Raw genomic sequence first — 19,890 nt, 5'->3', positions numbered from 1 at the left:
AATAGTATTTTTTTTTGTAAGAGCCTTCAGTGAGCAAGTTTCTTTCAAATCCGGGTATTAGTCTCATGATTAAAACCTAATTGAATATACATGAGGCTTTATTTACGAATCAGTAAAAGTTTTTCCAGTGCAAAATATTTTAAAATAAAGGGTTTGTTTCATGATGTCCCTATTTCCTAAAGTTTGTTTTCAACAGATGTTAGTGCTAAACACTTAGTGGAGAGGGTGGTGAAATAGGTAGAGCATTGTCCAGCTGTGTTTTATTTAATGTATGACTGCAGTGATACTACACAGACTGAAATCAGATACATCTGTGGAACAGCTGCCTTCCTCGAACCAAGTTCTAAATTTCTCATGAGATAGAGAACTAGAGTTGGAGTTGGATATGACTACCTATATATTTCACACATTATGCATAAATACATTGTTTCTCTGTGTGTCTAAGTAAGCCTACAGATTTATAATGAAATTCTAGTTTAATAGAATTTCTGTATGTGTATAATCACTCTGAGCTCTAATAATTTAAACAATTTAAACTCTTAGATAATTCAAGGTACGTATTTTCATTCAGATTAAACAATGTTCAGGGTTTTAAAAAAATGCCTTTATGGTTACTGTTTAACTTTTTACAATGTATATGTATCACTTCCAGAATTGGCTGGTGACTGTACTGTACTAAAATCAAGCACTGAAACTTAATTTATATTAAATTTCTGGTGAAATGCATTTTATTTAGGTTGGGATAGGATGGCCACATTAGAAAGTACTGTGCTGGTTCACAAGCAATAAGTGAAATATTCTGAAAAAATCCAATTCATTGTATAATCATGGAATGTGTTCTTTATGGACAGATGCTCTGATTAATGCAGCCGCTGTGATCAGCACACACCCTGCTGGGAGTCACTGTATTCTGGCTCCCTGGTCTGTTTCATTGTCCTCACCAGTATGCGGGGCTGTGGTCTTCTTTGGAGAGCAGGTTGATTGCAAGAGATTTGGAGAGCAAATTGTAAGCAAAGAGCATTGTGTTCGGGTCCAGAGTATGCTGCTGTGATGTTTATAGAGGCTGTTTCACCAGGGCTTGCGAAGGCACAGCTAGTACGGGTGGTGTGTCCCTGCCCTTGTCATGGAAGGACTGCCTTATATTCCACCTTCAAGAGCCTGAGTGATTTTTCAGAAGTAGGGACACCTGTTTCAGTCAGCAGAAAGCATTGCTTTGCCAGCCATTGGCTTGTCACTTGTCACAAATGTGCAAATGCCTGGTTGATTTTGATATTTGATGTGTGAAAGCGTGGTGCCAGACTGGGTAGGAGTTGACAGGGGCATAGGAATGTTTCCTGTGCTCCAGACAGGTCACTGTTGTTTCTTGGCTGTGGCGTTGGTGTAGGAGGGCAAGGCAGGGCTGCACTAATGTGTGCTGCGGTGTGTCCGCAGGTGTAAAATGAACTTCAAGTTTTGATTATTCTCCTTCGGAAAGAAATGTGGTCATGTCAGAGGATGAATCCTTTGGTGTCAAGTTGGTAGGAGGTTTATACTGACAAACCAAAGCAGGGCAGTGTGCAAACTCAATTGCTACTTGTCTCCTTTTTTTGGTAATTTTTAAATGATGTCCATATGCGTTACGGAACAGGGAGTGTTGGTTTTGTTGGTTTTGCCTTTGTCGTTCTTTATGTGAGAAAAACATGTGCTTTAGGATTAACATGTGCTTGAGGATTAACTGAAGGTTCTGTAATTGCTATTATTGGAAGAATATAAGTCATTGGTAAAATACAGCTAATAAAGAACACAAAAAGAAGCAACAGTGGACCCTAAAAGTAAAGGACCAATATCAGGGAAACAAAGAGGGAAAAGATATCAAAGTAATAATAATAACAAAGTAATAATACTCGAATGCTGCATCTAACAACATTTTTCTTATGGTGAATGGTTAGAGCTTAGATCTTCTGGGGAAATTGAGGAGATCCAGGTAAGAAAATCAGCAACAGCTTTCATCATGTTGAATTTGAGTTTCCATTTAAGCATTCACAAAGTGATGTCAAGCTGATCTAACATGTTTAGCAGACAAAGAATGATCTACCTTTACTTGAAAGTAATTTAATGACACAAAGATACTGGTAGTCACGGTTGTGAATAAGGTTTTTAAAAATACATTGCAGAGTGACAAGTTCAGTGGCCAAGGGGATTGAGTAATGGTGAATAGCCAGTGAGACCAAGAGAGAGAATGACACAGCAGAGAGAATAGTGAAGAAGGGAGCCAATATGTGGAAGGTTGACAGGAGATACCAGACCTTATAAAACAATGAAGAAAATAGGCGCTTTTTTCCAAGGCTGATGAAAATGAGGATGGGGTAGCATAGTTGGATTTGTCAGGGATAAATCTGTTGAGAGCCAGGAAGGAATTTAAGTGGGATTGACGAGGAATGAAGATGGAGGAGAAGGCAGTATCAGATGAAAAGGATAAAGAGTGAAAAAGAGTAATAAAGAAACATGGAGCTATTTGGTGAAAAGTGGATGATTCAGATGAGATTACTGAGACAAGACTTTTACAAGCAGCAATTCGTTTCTCTCCTGTGCTCTGAAGGTGCCACCGCTGGTGGGGAAGAACATGAAGTTGCTATGCATGAGTGTGAAATACGGTGCTGAAATGAAACTGGAAGGCTAGGATGACAAAATGGAAGGAATCTTTGTTGGATGGATAACAATTTTAGGGTTGTTAGTGGTGAAAGACAATTGGAGTCAAGAGAGGTACTACAGAGTATCATAAAAAAATGGAAATAAGAGAAGAAGAGAAAAGAGGGCTTTGAAGCAACATTAATAGTAGAAGAGAAGGGTAACTGTGGAATGAAAAAATCTGTAGTGATTCTGTATTCCTCTGAGAGAAATTGGTATGGAAATACTGCAGCCTGTTTGAAAGAGTCTTAGATATTGACTAGGACATTTTTATAATACCAAAGCTTGAATAATCACGTTAATATTTATATTAAATGAGACAGAAGGGATTAATTGATTTAAGGAAATTCTGTCCTCTCATATTTAAACAGTAATATGTTTTTAATACCTATTAAAAAAGAAAACTGATTTTAAAAGCAGTTGATGTATGAAATATATTCTGGAATTTCATAGAATCATAACATCAGTTAGGTTGGAAAAGACCTTTAAGATGATCAAGTCCAACCAATAACTTGGCTGCCCAGCCATTAACCTGACTGACCACTTCACCATGTCCCTAAGTGCCACATCTACCCATCTTTTAAATACCTCCAGGGACAGTGACTCCACCACTTCCCTGGGCAGCCTGTTCCAATGCTTGACAATCCTCTCACTGAAGAAGTATTTCCTAATACCCAATCTGAACCTCCCCTGGTGTCACTTGCTATTTGGGAGAAGAGACTGATCCCCACCTTGCTATGACCTCCTTTCGAGCGATAAGGTCTCCCCTCAGCCTCCTTTTCTCCAGGCTAAACAACCCCAGCTCCCTCAGCCGCTCCTCATAAGACCTGTGCTCTAGAGCCCTCAGCTTTGTTGCTCTTCTTTAGAGCTCCAGCACTCACTGTAGAAGAGCAAGCCACATTTTTATAAAGGATATTACAAGTTTTCTTCACTCTACCTAATGCTTAGGTATTTGGTTGCTGCTCTGTAGGCTAGCTGGAAACTTGATATGATAGTGTGGTGCAGTGTAGATGGATAAATATACAATGTGTTTTGAAATGGAAACATTAGTTTTCAAGTCATTTCAAATATTGAGTGTCAGAAATCAAGTCCAAGTATACCAGAGCCTCATCTTGCCGAAACAGTGAAATCTTGGTTTAAAATTTAACTTATTTTACGAAGTATCTTTAATCTTGAAAGGTTTTAAGGGGCTCTTTATTTTAGGTAGATGTTGATGCTACCACAAAAGCTGAACTGCCACAGTTATTTAAGACTGTGTTGTTTCTGAGCTAGGTGCCAGATGAATTGAAATGCAGTATTCAGTTGTAATTTGTTGTATTTGAACAAAACCGCATTTCGTCAAAAGAGCTTTCAACAACTGTATATTATATGCATGGAAACAGTGATTAACACTGTAGTATTTTACTTGTAAAAATCTGTAACTTTGGGTTTACAGTCTGAAGCTAAGTGGGAATTTATTTCCTTTCTCTATGGAACACTGTGTTCAGTTAGCATAAACTACTTGCAGAGAACAACTTTTGAAAATTTTTTCCACTTTGCCAATCTTTTGCTCATGAATGTCTAGAGGTAGTTGTTTGCTTATTTAGCTAGTCAATTATATAAAATTATTGTGAAAAGAAAGCAAGGTCCAAGAAGTATTCATGAAACTGAGTTAGGAATATTGCTTGAAAAGTTTCCTTCAGTTACCTTTTTTTTTTTTTTTCTCTCTTTTTTTTCCCAACTAGCTTCTTAACTTTTACTCATACCTGACTCTAGGGCCTAATCCTGAAGTTGCTGATCTCATCCTGTAAAATTCTGAGTTAAAGATAATTGAAATAGAGGGCATTTAGCAACTCTGTGTTTTGTGGATTTATAGCAACATATCTTTGGGTATTAAAAGAATGCATATTCTCCAGCATCCATGAGTGCCCAACTGACCTGTAATAGAAGGAAAGGAGTTTTCTTTAACTTCTCAAAATTCTCAACTTTCTTTTTTGAATGAAGATGGCATGTTTTGTGTTGTAGAGGCTTTAAAAAAAATAATAATTCAAATATGCAAAATCCTTGAAAGTCAGTGTTAAATATATTGAGCTAATAATCTCATCCACCTTATGCAACATTATTTATAAACCACTAAGGCTCTGAGTTAAAAATGCTCCTTTTATTACTGAAATGCTTCACGTGGCAAAATACCACTTTTAGCTAAGACATTCTTCCTTCTTTGAATAAATAAAACCAAATCCATGTTTTAAAAAATTTATATTTGTTTAATTAATAAGCAGAGAAAATACAGCATAATGGTTTACATTTTTATCATAAAAATCAAATAATTGAGAATAATAGCTCACTATATGTTACAGGAAGTTTAGTGGAAGTGATTGTTCATTTTTTACATACACACATTTCATTAGAATATGCATATTTTAGCTACTTTTTCAACAAATAAGTAAATTTATTATATAACCACCCCTGATAACTCACTGCAAACTACACCTTTTTTGGCACAAGTGTTACTGAACCAGAAACATAAGCTTTATGTTAAATTTTATATATTTTCAGTTATGTTTCACTCTATTCACACTGTACCTCTATATGATCACTAAAATGGGTCGTAAGCTTTGGAACTACTGAAGACTGAAAGATTACGAGAAATTATACTGAATTGTGGTGGGAATAACTTTGTGGTAGTTACTTTTTAAAGACACATTTGTAGCTTCTTTATTTTTTTCCTGTTTATATTTTTGCTTGTTTATTGCCAATAGGCAAGAAGCTACTTTTAATTGATATGAAACATCCGGTGTTGGCATAGATAAGTTTGAAGCAATCTCTAGACTTAAGTGGGGTTCTAGTATATCTTAACTAAATTTTTAATGATTTTTTTACAGTATATCGTTGATCATATTTGATTGTTTTCTGGAAGGCAAAGGAACCTTCAACAGCTGGGCAAGTCTGAGTGATTAATTTATTTTTGAAAGAGGCAAAAGAAGGGGTGGTGGGGTTTTTTGGTTTACAGAATCCATATTTATGATAGTTAAAAGGAGGAAAATCGTAAATTTGCTAGAATAACATGGGATGGGTTAGATAAGTTATGAAAAGATACAAAAGAACATTTCTTTTGCATCCTTGTATGTTTTCTCATGCAGTGTAAAAAATCCCCAAAGGAAGCCAACTGAATAGTTTCCAAAAGCTATTTTTATTAGTAATATTTATCATTTTTGTAGCCAAGATAGATTATTTTCTCAAATGCAAAGTTTGACAGCGCAGCCAAACATTCAGCTGGGGTTTCATTTTCAAACCATTAGGCAAACATTTAGCAATGCTCTTAAGAATCCATCTTTCTAAAATGGTTTCCTAAAATCTTTCTTGGTAAGTAAACTTAAGAAGAAATTGTTTCTGTGGTCAGCAATATTCTTAGGAATTGAATGCTCTAAGTGGTGAAGGCGGCATGGGCAGGTAGGAAGGACTTTCTGGTCACTCTGCAGTGTCTGAGGCATCTCTAAGGTGAAGCAGCCTGCTTGCTTCCTTGCTGTGTCTACGACCCCGTGTAGTCAAACGGATCATGTGCCTTGCCTCCTTGCCTTCTGTGTAAAACGTAGAGGTCTTTTTCAGTAGAACTCAACTTTTTGTATCAATTGCAATTAACAAAATGCTAAGTAATTTTTTGCCTTTACTGGCTACACTGCTCTATGGCTTCTCTTCTAAGAATGCTGTTTTCCGAAACAGCCAAATGTTTTCCAACTAAGCATTTTGCACTTGTGTTTTTATTTTCATTCATAGTTACATCATACAATGCATGATTCATTGCTAGGGATTGAAGATTTTTATAAACTTTAAAAATAGTTACAGAGCTGTTATCTTTTCTGGGTTTTATTCTACTTATCTATTTTTTTTCATCCCAATACAGTTGCTCAAGGAAAACTGCAGAATATTAAAAAAAAAAAAGAGCCAAGTGTTTTATCTGTTTAGTATTGCAAATAACTAGGAAAATTTTTCTATGGAATACATGTGAAAGATTATTGAAGGGTATTAAACACCCACTGAGTGTGAGAGATAAAGAAATCCCAAAGACTTGCCTCCCCTAGAATATTTTCTGTCCAGCCAGAAAAAGGCCTTAGTTGCAACAGATGAGAATGTAATGCACGCACAGGACAACTAAATTACCAATCAGATGTCCTGGTTATGGCAAATAAAGTTAGGTTACTGTATTCATAATTGGTTAATTAGGATATAGAGAAGTGTTTCAGGTCTGCTAATGATACATGTAGTTGTCAGTGAGTTAGAAAATCACAGAGAAGAGCAAATCATGAAACAGTGTAATCATGTAAACACTAAAACCTCAGATTTCACACGTTAATCTTGTTTTGCATCAGTATGGTCATTACTGAAATAGCATCCATTTCTACACCACGGGAAGTGGTATTGAAGAGCTGTCACATAAATTGAAAGCCCAGGGATCATGTTTACAGAGATTTAAGGAAAGCATCTGATATAGTCTGCAACTGCCTACTCAGGGAAAAAATTGAGAAATTCCTGAATTCAGCTGGCATATGTAGACCTGATAATTTGTAAGTGATATGCTAAACCCAGAAAATACAGTTACGTTTCTTTTCTGGACTATAATTGAGAGCAAAGCAAATAAGCTTCCTTCAATGGAGATGACCGAAGGGGGGATGGGGAAATGGCCATTTGGAGAGTGTAACTTGTGCCCTGGGAACCTGTCTGTCTTGTCAGCTGTGATCACAGCTCTGAGATCGCTGGCTGTCTCTGATGGGAACACTTTCAACAAAGACCCAGACAGCTTTTCTCAGTTGTGGCTGAAAAGATGGTTTCTGGTTGGTTGGTTTGTTTGTTTGTTTTCTTCTTTCTAGTTCATACCTTTGTCACCTTGAGACTGGCCTCTGATAATATTTTATCTTGGAAGGCTTTTTGCATTTATTAAAAATTATCATTTTTGCCATTGAGTATTTTTGCTGACAGTATCTTAGTCAGGTGAAATCACCCATTTAAATCTCAAACAGCCATATGTGGCTTGGGACTTGCCTAACTGGCATCTCTGACCAGCTAGTCCTGCCCTTCTGCCTCATGTTTGAAAGAAGTGCAAATCCTGATTTCTAGCTCTCTCAAGGAGCATTGGAAACATTCCTTGATGTGAAATAAGGGAAACAGATGGTAAGGAAGCATGAGAGATGTCTTCAGAGCTGAGGTTCCCTGTTCAGAATACACCTTCCGTGTGCTGCAGCAAACTGGAATAGATTGCACATCACTGGTGGCACACTCAGTATTGGATAGAGTTCCTTTTGCTATAGGCATGCTTGTGATTGCATGGTTGACTATGTTCACACTACTAAATGGTAAAATTTTATTATTCATTTGTAATACAGGGAAAGATTGATATAATAAACTTTGTAGGTCTCCCTTTCCCCAAAGCCTTCCCTAATTTACTGCCCCTGCTTTTAAAAAAATCTTGAAGACGTTAGGAACAAGACGAAAGAAGGATGTCTTGGCTGACACATTCATTGCTTCGTTAAAAGAAGAAAGGGTGGGGGGAGGTAGCATTATAATCTTTGGAAAGTGTTGACTTACTGTGAAATGTTGTATCCTAGAAACAATGTGGAGACTTTAGAAGTTTCATTAGTTAAGCATATTGTTGGTTTTCTCGTAGACGTGGCTTGGATTTCTGAGGTGAACAAACTGTCTAGGTCTGTCTTCTGCTTTTCCTAGAACATGTTTTATTTAGGATTCTGGAAAAGGAGAGCAGTTGTGTGATGCAGAACTCTAACCATGCAGCTCTGTTATAGGCCATTCATTTGTGATAAACACTTCATGTGGCCACTGTTTTCTTCACTTCCCATATGGGTCCTCTTCAGTCCACCCAGATTTTTGTACAAAGGATATTAATTCCTGACACTTCAGTCATGTACCTTCCCGCCACGTTCCCATCCCTCCTTCCCAGTCCTTTTCTGTGGCTTCCTTTTATCTTCTGGTTCTCATCATCTCTATGAGGACTGCTATGATATTGTGAACCTTGACATTTATCTGTTTTCCTAGTTTTTTTGATACATGCAACTGTGTCCTTTCTCACACATGCTTCATGTTTTCTGCCTATCATTCCATGTTGCACACAGGTCCAGTCACCTGTAGTTGCTTAACAAAAATATACATGCTAATACAAAGCTAAAAAGTGCTTACATTGCTGGAGTTATTTGCTAGAAAGCCTTCAAACAAGTTGCAGAAGACAGAGCATGTTACTGCAGAATGTGCTGAAATAACCTAAACCTTTAAAAAATTTTAAGGACTAATGAACTTGTCAAATTTTGTATGGCACATGACTAGTACTCCATAAAAGCAGACACCTCTGCAACAAAAGGAGAGTAGTAATGAGGGAGAAATGTAGATAAACTTTGCCCTAATTATCTTTACATCTTTATCTAGTGTTTCAGTGCTCTCTCCCTTTCCTTCCTGAATCAAACTTTTGAATTGTGTACATTAGTTCTGTTGTTTCATGTCTTTCCAGCAAGAAATATTCTGATAACAGTTTTTTTGCTAATGATTTGTTAGCAAGATTAGACATCTGTTAAAAATGTTAAGAGGCCAGAGGCCAAACACATTATTTTCTTTGAAAACTGCAATGAATGTTTGCCAGTATATGTAAAAACTTCTCGTTCAACCTTCTATCATTTTTAGAGCAACCTTCAATCATTTTAGAATATTTGATTTAGTATTACAATTCAGGGTTATAATCCTTTGCAGAGTAATATATGGAGGGCAAACTTGCAGAGCTCAAAGTTAGGAAAACAATCTTTTTGCTGGTAAACTGACAAAATTTATTTTTAAAGACAAACAGAATTCCTCATGCAATCTTACCATCCCTTTCAGACAAGCCTTATTTTACATGAAATCCTAAGGCATCAAAGCTGGATAGAGCTGGACTAAATTTGTTCTGTTGTTTTAATTTTTGTGGTTAAGGGTCAAATAATGTTTGAGTTCTGGTTATCCGTATGTTGCTATTTTTCTTTTTATATGGGACAGTTGAAAAAAGGTGAGAACTGGTCAAAGTATAGGTACTTCATTGAAAAGGCTCTATAATGGATGACAGTTTTAAGGTGAGCTGATAAATTCCTGAAAGATACAGTTTAGATTTGATTAATGGATTCATAAATTCATGCTAAATAAAATCAGCATCTTTGACCATAGATAAATTACAAAACTTCTGAAACATTGTGATTTACTCTCTCTGTCTCTCTATATATATGTTTCCATTTTTTACTAGTAAACTATAAAAGAAAAGGGATTGGTTATACCCCAAATCTTTTTCTTTATTTTAATTTGTATTCAAAACAAAAGGAAGGAATTTCAGATTGATTGAGTATGAAAGAAAAAGAAAACCCACCCTTGCACTGTTAGGCAGCAAAATTAAAAAACTGTTATTTTAATACATGTATGTCAGTGTGACATTGGCAAGGAGGAATGGGAGTGTTAAGTAGATAAGTGTTGTGCAGCCCAAATGAAGTTTTTCCAATTTATTTGAAATAGCTAAATACCATATTGTAATCTTTCTGTCATTTTTTAAGGTGTGATTATTAACCATTTATGATGTTTTTGCAAGTGTTCATGGTATTTCTTAGACAGAAAATACATCATTTTAATTGCTTGTTAGTGTTTAACAAATATTACAGAAAATTTATTTTCTGATAGCCAATTCACAGTTTATCCTTTATACGTTACCACATACTTGGAAAATTTTATGTAATTGGATGCATAAAATATGTTTCTTAGTATTTATAAACACCCCTACCAAAGACATACAGTTGTAAACTGCAATCTGTTCATAGAGTTTCTCCAGGATATGCACAATTTGCTAGAACTGACAGTAATTTCAAAACAAGTACTATGGCTAAATGTAGCCTTTTACATTCTATCTCCAAATGCTGTAAGAAGCATTTACGTGGTGTTTGGAAGTCCTCCTTTGTTTGTTGAAGAGTCATTTGTGGAGGGAATGACATAAGTGACTCCTCTTAGAACACCAAAGTAAGCTTGCAATCGTTATTAATGTCATCGCACAAAGATTCTCTAGCGTTTGGACCAAACTTAGAATAAATATTTGAAAGGGTAAATAACATTAGTTACTTTACTAGCTTGGGTGTCTTGCATGCAAAGCAGCCCATAAAAAGAGCCTTAGTAAGGTGCATAGTCAAAAATTAGAAGATACAGTAACCGAGTATTCCTGTGCAAGCTTAATTTAGTCTGTGTGTCTGCCTTTTGTGATCACATCCTCCTTTTTTGTTCTGTAGAACTGTCTCTCCCTTAATGTATAGATTGGATAATAATCATTAAGCAGCTGCTGTCTTGTCCGCTTACTGTTCAGGGTGCGAGTCTGGATCTGACTTACTGCATGCTGTTCAAACCATCCTCTGAAAATATATGCTTCTGCGCATATTTTTCTGTTTTGCTTATTGCTGTGGTAAATAAAGGACTTTAAGGTCACTAATTTGGTCTTTTCCCCTCCGTATGAGGAAGGGAATGTTTTAATTCTCGTCTTTCAGATGGGCAGCTGAGATACAGTTGCACAAGCAACCTTTAATTCTTGAATGCTTTGTTTTACAGCTATATGAATTAGCTTTATGTTAGGAAAAGAGGGCAAATGAGAAATGTCATTTCCTAGGTGTTAATAAAGGAGCCTACCTGTCTCAAAATCTTTTATCTCTGTTTCTGTCTTTTTCCTTTTCTTCCATTTTCCCTTCATGTGCGGAAAAGACATCTTGGTATCTCAGCTGAGACCATTGTTTTTGATTGGGAAGTAGGAAAACTTGATTTTACAAAAGTGTTAAAATGTAATTGAAGTTCCTCCCTTTTTAATAGAATTTTTAGGGGGTTTACTAAGTAGTGACTTAATAAGAATTCAGCTCTATACAAGAGCAAAATGTTAAATTGAAAGTAATTTCTGCCGTTCTCTAGGATTATCAGCAAAATAGAAATAATTAAAAATAAACATATGGCATTCCCAAACTTGAATTTTATGGCAGCTTAATGGAACACAAACCTCAGAATATCTTAGCTTTGTTCTGGTATACAAGCCATTAATTTTGGCAGAGATTAAATTTGGCAAAAGTATATTCTTCCAATCTTTCTTCAAGACCTTCCCAAATTATGTATTTTTGTATATTTTTTTTAACTGTAATCCTGATTAGGGGAGTGTTGAGAACTGTCTTAAAATTTATTTTTATCCTAACGAGGCATAACTACCTTTATTCAGTGCTAGTGGGAGTTTTCCGAGAGCACTGATGCTGTGTAAATGTGGGCTGTATAATTAAACCTATGAAAAAGTCAGATTTTGCATTCAAGCTCTTATTAAGAAAGCCTGTTCTGAAACACACATGAAGGCTTTAAAAGGCTGCAGAAATACTTAGCTTCTGTAGCCGCTAAAAATGCAAGATTTTCTGTTTAAGTTTAGGAATAGCAGCAGAGTACACAAAATGCTATAAAGAAATGTTTGTCCTGTCTTGAAATAAGCAAATTTTCTAATGTTTTACTTGTTTGACAAACAGGTACACACAAAGTTCCATTGCAGGCAAGCCCATGCTCCAGGCACCGACACGTCATGCTTGACATTTTCCTATGATGGCACTGTCCTTGCCAGCCGTGGAGGTAGGTGTTTGAAAGAACCCTGTGATGTGTTGAAAGTAAGACAATTTTAACTTTATTAAGTGAAATGGTTTGGTAAACAAACCATTTAAATTGAATGACAGCTTTTATGATGGAGATAAGATAGTGAAACCAGAAACTAGTGATTTAAACCTGAAGTGTTTCACAATTTACATCTTTTATTTTGATACACCATACAATACTGTGTTCCTGAAAGTGCATTTTATGACAGTTAAGGAATATTTTAAGAGAACTTTTCTGTTTATATTGCACAGTTCCTGATCTGTCTAGCATTAATAATACACCAAAAAGAAATTACTAGCTTAATTAAAAATAAAATGAGACCAGTCTCATTACTTACTTCTTTCCAGGAAGATTACTGACTCTCAATAACAGTATCTCTATTCTGGCATTATTAATTCCTCAAGCAGCTTTCTTACGCAATGTCCTTTTCTGTTCTAATTGGAATTGTTCTAATTGGAATTTTTATCTAGTCTATATTACAAACATCAAGAGGTCATGTCTGGCCAAGACATGCTTGAATGGCAAAAAAAGTTTTTTAAACTTCAGATAGAACTTTCATAAAAAAATCTTAGATAAAGAACAAGTCTTGGGAAGAGAAAGATACATTTGAAGACTCGTTCACGCCAGTATTAGATGTATTGGGTAGAATGGTGTCTGCCCAAGACAGCTTTTCATACAGAGACTTGTCTACCCAGTATTTTGCAGACAGGTGCAGGCATATAATCTGAGCTGTCTGGATGGAAACCAGCTGTAACCAGAAGCTATGTGTGTGCATTAGCATGGCCCCAAGGCCAAATAAACAGGCCCAGGGAGAGGCAGTATATGTTCACATCGGCTAACATTGTGCCTAACATATGCACGGGACATCTGGCCAGTTTGCTACGAAGACAGAAGGAGATTACATACACAAAATACCAGGATAGAGGTTTTCATAGATGGCAAAAGCTCTGAAGCAGGGGCTGTAGCTTGCAGTTGCTTTGTGTCCTCCCCGTGTAGAGCAGCATTGCTGGCTTTTACAGCAGTATGCAGCTCCTTTTGGGTGCTAACTCTCTGACTTCTTTGTATGCTTTGCCACATTTCTAAGAGTCCGAAAGTTATGTTCCCCAGATCACATGTTTGAGAATAAGATGATGGTGGTCTTGTCCTTGACAGCTTACTAGGGCACACTGATGTCACTTGGGTTGTTTATTACAGTGCTGTTCAGGCTCCTGGATCCAGAGTTCTGTACCCATTGTTAATCAGTCCTAAGTGGTTGATTAAAACTCTTAACCTTGCTATTCCTTACTGAAGCCAACAGCAACTATGTGAGAACCTTCTCCTTCTTGGAGAGTAGGCAAGCCATCTGTCTTTCTGTTGTGGGCTAAGTGAAACGCTGCACCTGTCTGTCAGTGGAGTTGCCCCCAAAAATTAATGCAGACATACTTCTTAAGATTTAAAGAGAAACCTCAGTGTGCTTTTAAATATTAACAGCAAACAATATTAATACATGTATGAGGAATAGTCAGTAGGGCTGTCTTGAAACATCCACTTATATAAATTCTCTTATGTTTCACATTTATGAATGTCAGTCACATAAATGACCTTTGCTTGTTTTTATTGCATGTGGCAATTTTGGTTGCCTGCGCTTCCTCATCTGTCTCCAGATTTAGTGTCACCTTAAACAGACTTTCACTTACTTATGTTTTATCTACCACACTGCTCTAAGCTATATAAATTTTTGATTGATTGTTTGCAGAGTGTAAGACTGTATGGAAATTTGGCCCTTCAGTGTGGATAAAAGTGCTACCTTTGTCTAGTGTATTAAAAAAAAAAAAAAGCTCTGTGCTCTGTGTGCGCTATGCTAAAGAATAAGGATTCATACCTTATTTTGACTTGTTTGGTTAGTGCTTTAATATGAGTGTTGCTTTGAATCTGTGCCAATAAAAGCAGATGTGGATCCAGCATTCATAGATTAACACACCTGCCAAGTCCTGAGGATCAAAGAGAGAATAGTTGTATGGCGAATGGGGACTTTCACTGAAAGCCTGATTGACTCTCCTGCATCTTGTGTAGATTCTGTGTTGGATATGAGGGAGATGGGGCAGGGCTCAGCTGCAAGCACAAGGGAGAATGAAAAGCTAAGGAGCTACTTATGAGAATTCCCAGGCTTACTCTTTTTGGATATTAGGTAGGCAACTTGACAGAAACTTGTATTTTTGCACTCTTGTAACCGTGAAAGTAATTTTTTCTACATGCAGTGAAGACATTATTTGAGGAATGATTTCTTTGTTTAGCAATGAAGAGGTAAGCATTAGGACTGGACTTGGGGTCCTATTATAAAAAATTAAAAAAACCAACCACAGGCAACACTTTTTTGACTCCTGGTATGTACAGAATTTATGAAGTTAGTTTTTGTCATAATATGAAGCAGTGACTTCATTGATTCCATGAATCTCATGATAGCTATTAGTTTCATGGATCGTTTATTTTTTGTGGTATGAACAATGTGCAGATTCAGTGCCATCTTAATCAGTAAATTTAGATAGGAAAAATACTCACCATAGTTAAACCCAAGAATATTCACATCTAAGCCTGTCAGATAGCTTATGAATTCTTGATTTCTTTTGAGCATAAGAAATGGGTTTTTGTGTATTTCTTTTTGATGTTTTGGTTTTGAGTTTGGTGGGTGGGTATTTTTTTGTTTTAGCTGTATTTCTCTTTTCACAATGTTCTTGAGGAAAAATAAAACATTTAATTTTGAAGTTGGTTTAAAAAGCAGGAAAATTTCCTTTTTACTTAAGGATTATGAAGCAGCATGTATAGTGACTTTCTATTTTGTTCAGAGTAATAATATATCACTCTTTAAGGTAAATACAGATACTAGGATTTTAAAAATCAAGTTTTACATCAAGTAATACTTCTCAGGAGGTGAACGCTGATATTCTTTTCAAACAATGCCAAAAATGCTTTCATTTGCTTTAATAGGCATAGTCAAGTGTAACACTTGGAGCTGAAAAGGCTTTCTCAAAATTTTCCAGTATCTTTCACTTCTATATATTTAGACAGAGTGATGGACTTGCATATTTGGCCAGGCTGGTATGAATGCAGGTGATGGTGACAGCTGTTCAAGTGTAATTGCAGAATCACAGAGCCACAGAATGATATGGGTTTAGAAGGGACCTCTGGAGATCATCTAGCGCAACCCCACTGCCAGAGCAGGTCCACCTAGAGCAGGTTGCACAGGAACGTGTCCAGGCAGGTTTTGAATGTCTCCAGAGACAGAGACTCCACCACCTCTCTGGGCAGCCTGTTCCAGTGCTCTGACACCCTCAAAGTAAAGCTCCTCCTCATGTTTAGATGGAAATTCTTATATTCAAGTTTTCACCACTGAAAAATATTCACCACTGAAATAATCCCGGCCCAGTCTTCCTGCCACCCACCCTTTCAGTATTTCATAGAATCATAGAATCGTCTAGGTTGGAAGGGACCTTAAAGATCATCTAGTCCAATTATCAACCTAGCCCTGAGAGGAAAATAAATAAGAAATAAGGAATAAAAAAATCACTAAACCATATTCCTGAGGACCATGTCAACCCGTCTTTTGAACACCTCCAGGGACGGTGCCTCAACCACTTTCCTGGGCAGCCCATTCCAATGCTGGATAACCCTTTCCGTGAAGAAATTTTTCCTAATATCCAGTCTAAACCTCCCCTGGCGCAACTTGAGGCCATTTCCCCTTCTCCTATCTCCCGTGACTTGGGAGATGAGACCGAATCCTGCTTCTCTACACCCCCCTTCAGGTAGTTATAGAGCGCTATAAGGTCTCCCCTCAGCCTCCTCTTCTTCAGACTGAACAACCCCAGCTCCCTCAGCCTCTCCTCATAAGACTTACTCTCCAGACCCATCACCAGCTTTGTTGCCCTTCTCTGGACCCTCTCCAGCACCTCAATGTCTTTTCTGTGGTGAGGGGCCCAAAACTGGACACAGCACTCAAGGTGGGGCCTCACCAGTGTCCAGTATAAGGGGACGATCACCTCTCGGGTCCTACTCACCACAGTGTTCCTGATTTATAAGCATCAATCAGATCTCCCCTCAGCCTTCTCTTCTCCTGACTAAAAAGACCCAAATCCCTCAACCTTTCCTTGTAAGAGAGATGTTCTAGTCCCCTAATCATCTTTGTAGCCCTTTACTGTACCCTCTCCAGCAGTTCCCTGTCTTTCTTGAACTGAGGAGCCCAGAAGTGGACACAGTACTTCAGATGTGGCCTCACCACAGCAGAGCAGAGGGGAAGGATAACTTCTCTCAGCCTCCTGGCCACAGTCTTCTTGATGCTCCCAGGATGCTATTGGCCACCTTGGCCACAAGGGCACATTGCTGGCTCATGATCATCCTATTGTCCACCAAGACTCCCAGGTCCTTTTCCTTAGAGCTGCTCCCCAGCAGGTCAGCCTCCAACTTGTACTGGTGCATGGGGTTGTCTCTCCCTAGGTGCAGCACCCTACACTTGCCATTGTTGAAGTTCATCAGGTTCCTCTCTGGCCACCTTTCCAGCCTGTCTAGGTCTCACTGTATGGCAGCACAGCCTTCTGGTTTTTCAGCCACCCCTCCCAGTTTTGTATCATCAGCAAACTTGCTGAGGGTACATTCCATCCCTTCATCCAGGTCATTGATGAATATATTGAACAGGACTGGACCCAGTACTGATCCCTGGGGAACACCACTTGTTACAGACATCCAACTAGACTCTGAGCCACTAATCATGACCCTCTGAGCTCTGTTTTTCAATCCACCTCGCTGTCCATTCATCTAACCCACATTTCCTAAGCTTACCTATGAGGGTGCTGTGGAAGTTGCTGTCAAAAGCCTTGCTGAAGTCAAGGTGGACAATATCCACTGCTCACCCCTCATCTATCCATCCAGTCATGTCATCGTAGAAGGCTATCAGGTTAGTCAGACGTGATTTCCTCTTGGTGAATCCATGCTGACTACTTCTGATAGCTTTCTTTCCCTCCATATGCTTTGAGATGACACCCAGAACGAGACATTTCATGATCTTTCCAGGGATAGAGGTGAGGCTGACCAGCCTGTAGTTTCCCAGGTCTTCCTTCTTGCCCTTTTTGAAGACTGGAGTGATGCTGGCTTTCCTCCAGTCCTCAAGTACCTCGTCTGTTCTCCAAGAGCTTTCAAAGAGGATGGAGAGCGGCCCAGCAATGACTTCAGTCACTCTCCCAACTTGACTTCCCTCCCAAGCCCTTTGGCATGGAGTGAGCCTGGTCCTGACCTGTAGTGCCTCCAAAGGTTGTTCTTTAGCTGTTGCAGCTCCTGTAGCAGAATCAGAGCAGAATGCAGAGGTGTATTCTTTGTTCTGTAAGATGCCTCTCCTCAGATATATATAATAAGAGCCTTCACAGAAAGGCTCAGAGTTTGTGAACATAATATATTCTAGTGCTGCCTCCCCCTTTAAAATAGGAGCTTCTTAAAGGGTATTGCTGACTTCAGCAACAGTTTGAGTTTCTGGAAGCTCTTTTGCTTCTTTTGGGCCCATTTGCATCCATGTACTTGTCTTCCTGGTCACTGTCTTTTGGAGAGAAAAAAATATCAGATAAAATCTTTACAGTATCAGTGCATTGGCCTTACTCTGTTTAAAAGCTGTTTGGAAAATGCCTATCCTGGCTCACTGAAGACCATTGTCTAGGACCTAATTTTTACTTCTTGTTAAGTCCAATGCATAATACCATTAGCATAATGGTGTCTGACCTGATCGTATCAGACCAGAGCCTGTTTATTGGTATCCTTCGTATTAAAATGGCAAAGAATGGAGTTTGAAATGCTACTAAAAATGCTATAAAATCTTCAAGTAATCCTGCCAGGCTTTGGAGAAGTCTGCCACCAAGAAAAGTAGTGAATGATCTGAGTGGACTATTTTGAATGCTTCATACTTGAACTGCACAACTTCTGTTTCTGTGTTTTTGATTAAGGGTAACTGTTTTTGTCCATGTATAAAATAATTAAAAATAGATCAGTACTGCTACAGCTCTCAGAAAGAAGCCCCTTTTAAGCACCAATAGAGAGATGCTAGTGGAAAAAATCCTTGGTGGTGTGGAAAGTTACCAAGTCTGTTTTCTTAATGAGAGTGATTTCAACTCCAAATGCAGGTTAGTTTTAGGAACCAATATCATATTTGCAACACAGAAAATTTTGATTAGAAGAAGGTAATTTGGACAAATCCTTAATGATGGTAAGAGTTTCACATCATTGTCCCAGTCATTCTACTAGCATTTCTCCCTTTCCAAATACTTATTCATCTATTTCTGCACAGTGTAAAACAGTGTTGATTTGAAATCAGCCACAACTTTTGAGTCCTTTTGGAGTCTTCTGTTTTTTTTAAACCAGCAGATTACATTTTCTTGTTAACAGAAAAGCTATAGCTAAATGTCTGACTGCATCTCTCTTGCTAAAGCCTGGCAGCACTACAGCTTGAAGATCATGTCAAGGCTCATTCCACTGGGAACAGAACAGCCTTGGCTGCTAGCCTTAGATCTGTCCCTATCCAGGAGATTTGCAGAGTGGCCAATTGGTATCCTTTGCATGCAGTTATAAAGTACTTGTGCTTTAGATATAACATCTCACAGATAAGTCGTTTTTTTGTTGGGGGTAGGAGGGAAAAGAGAGGATTCGTATTACAAGACCAAATGCTTTGATGTGGTGGGGATGGAGTCTACTGAGAAACAATAAGAAAACAGATATTCCCAAAATAGGGGCTCAACATTTTTCTTTCTTGTCATTTTTTTTAGCTTCCCAATGAACAGAATTATACTCTGCTCTAGACATCATTTATTTAAGTTGTCCACTTCTTAAAAATATTTTGTAGTAAGGAGTTATCCTAGTCTTTAATATAAACATACATGATGTACGAGGCCACACATTACTGCTTTCCCTGTAAGGGCACTGCTGGCCTTGATTTCTTTTGTTACAGCATGTTACTTTTTTTTTAAACATTTTATTTTCAAGGCCTCATTTAAGCTTTTGATCTCAAAGTCTGTGAATCCACAAAATACTTTTAGACAAGAATATTACTTCCCTGCAAGGATTGTTCTTTGGAAGGAAGCAGGTCTGTGGGTTACCAGTCACTTGCCTCCTCTTCCTTCTAGGATGGGAGGTTTTTTTCACTTTTCATCTAAAATTAATCTCTGGATATTTTTAAAGAGAATTGTTGTTTGAAAGTCCCTCCTTTCACCCTTGAAGGCGCTGATGTTCAGTCTAAGATGTCTCAGTGCCTAAGTGAGGTGCTTCAAAGCTCAAATTCTGTAGCTCCTCTCATGCTGGAAATATGTGTCCCAGAGGGATGATCAGCAGAGATTTAGATAACTAATCTCTCCTTTTTTTTTTTTCCCCCCCTGTTCTCACTTTGTTAATATGTCATAACTTTTCGAAAGGAATAAACAGCCTGACTTTTACAGGCCTACAGTCACACCATGTTTATCAAACACAGACGAGAATTGCTATAAATGTCTTACTGTAACCTCGATTTTGGCTTTTATGGCCAAAGGTGGTGTAGAGGGGTGTGAAAAGGTTTTGTTATAGTAAGTGTGGGTTCAC

The 19,890-nt window shown here is 37.9% G+C and overlaps 1 protein-coding gene across 1 annotated transcript in view; it reads left to right on the top strand.

Moving 5' to 3' along the window:
- The window catches only part of WDR70 (WD repeat domain 70), a 139,865-nt gene that overhangs the window by 83,120 nt on the left and 36,855 nt on the right, over positions 1–19,890 (top strand). Inside the window, exon 11 of the mRNA XM_014947564.1 lies at positions 12,192–12,291. Within this exon, the coding sequence (XP_014803050.1) occupies positions 12,192–12,291 (100 nt within the window). The remainder of the gene's footprint in view (positions 1–12,191; positions 12,292–19,890) is intronic.

This window comes from Calidris pugnax, unplaced genomic scaffold (assembly GCF_001431845.1).
Source record: "Calidris pugnax isolate Ruff unplaced genomic scaffold, ASM143184v1 scaffold156, whole genome shotgun sequence".
NCBI lineage: Eukaryota > Metazoa > Chordata > Aves > Charadriiformes > Scolopacidae > Calidris > Calidris pugnax.
The sequence above is the reverse complement of the archived record's forward strand: the minus strand, read 5'-3'. Positions and strand labels throughout refer to the sequence as shown.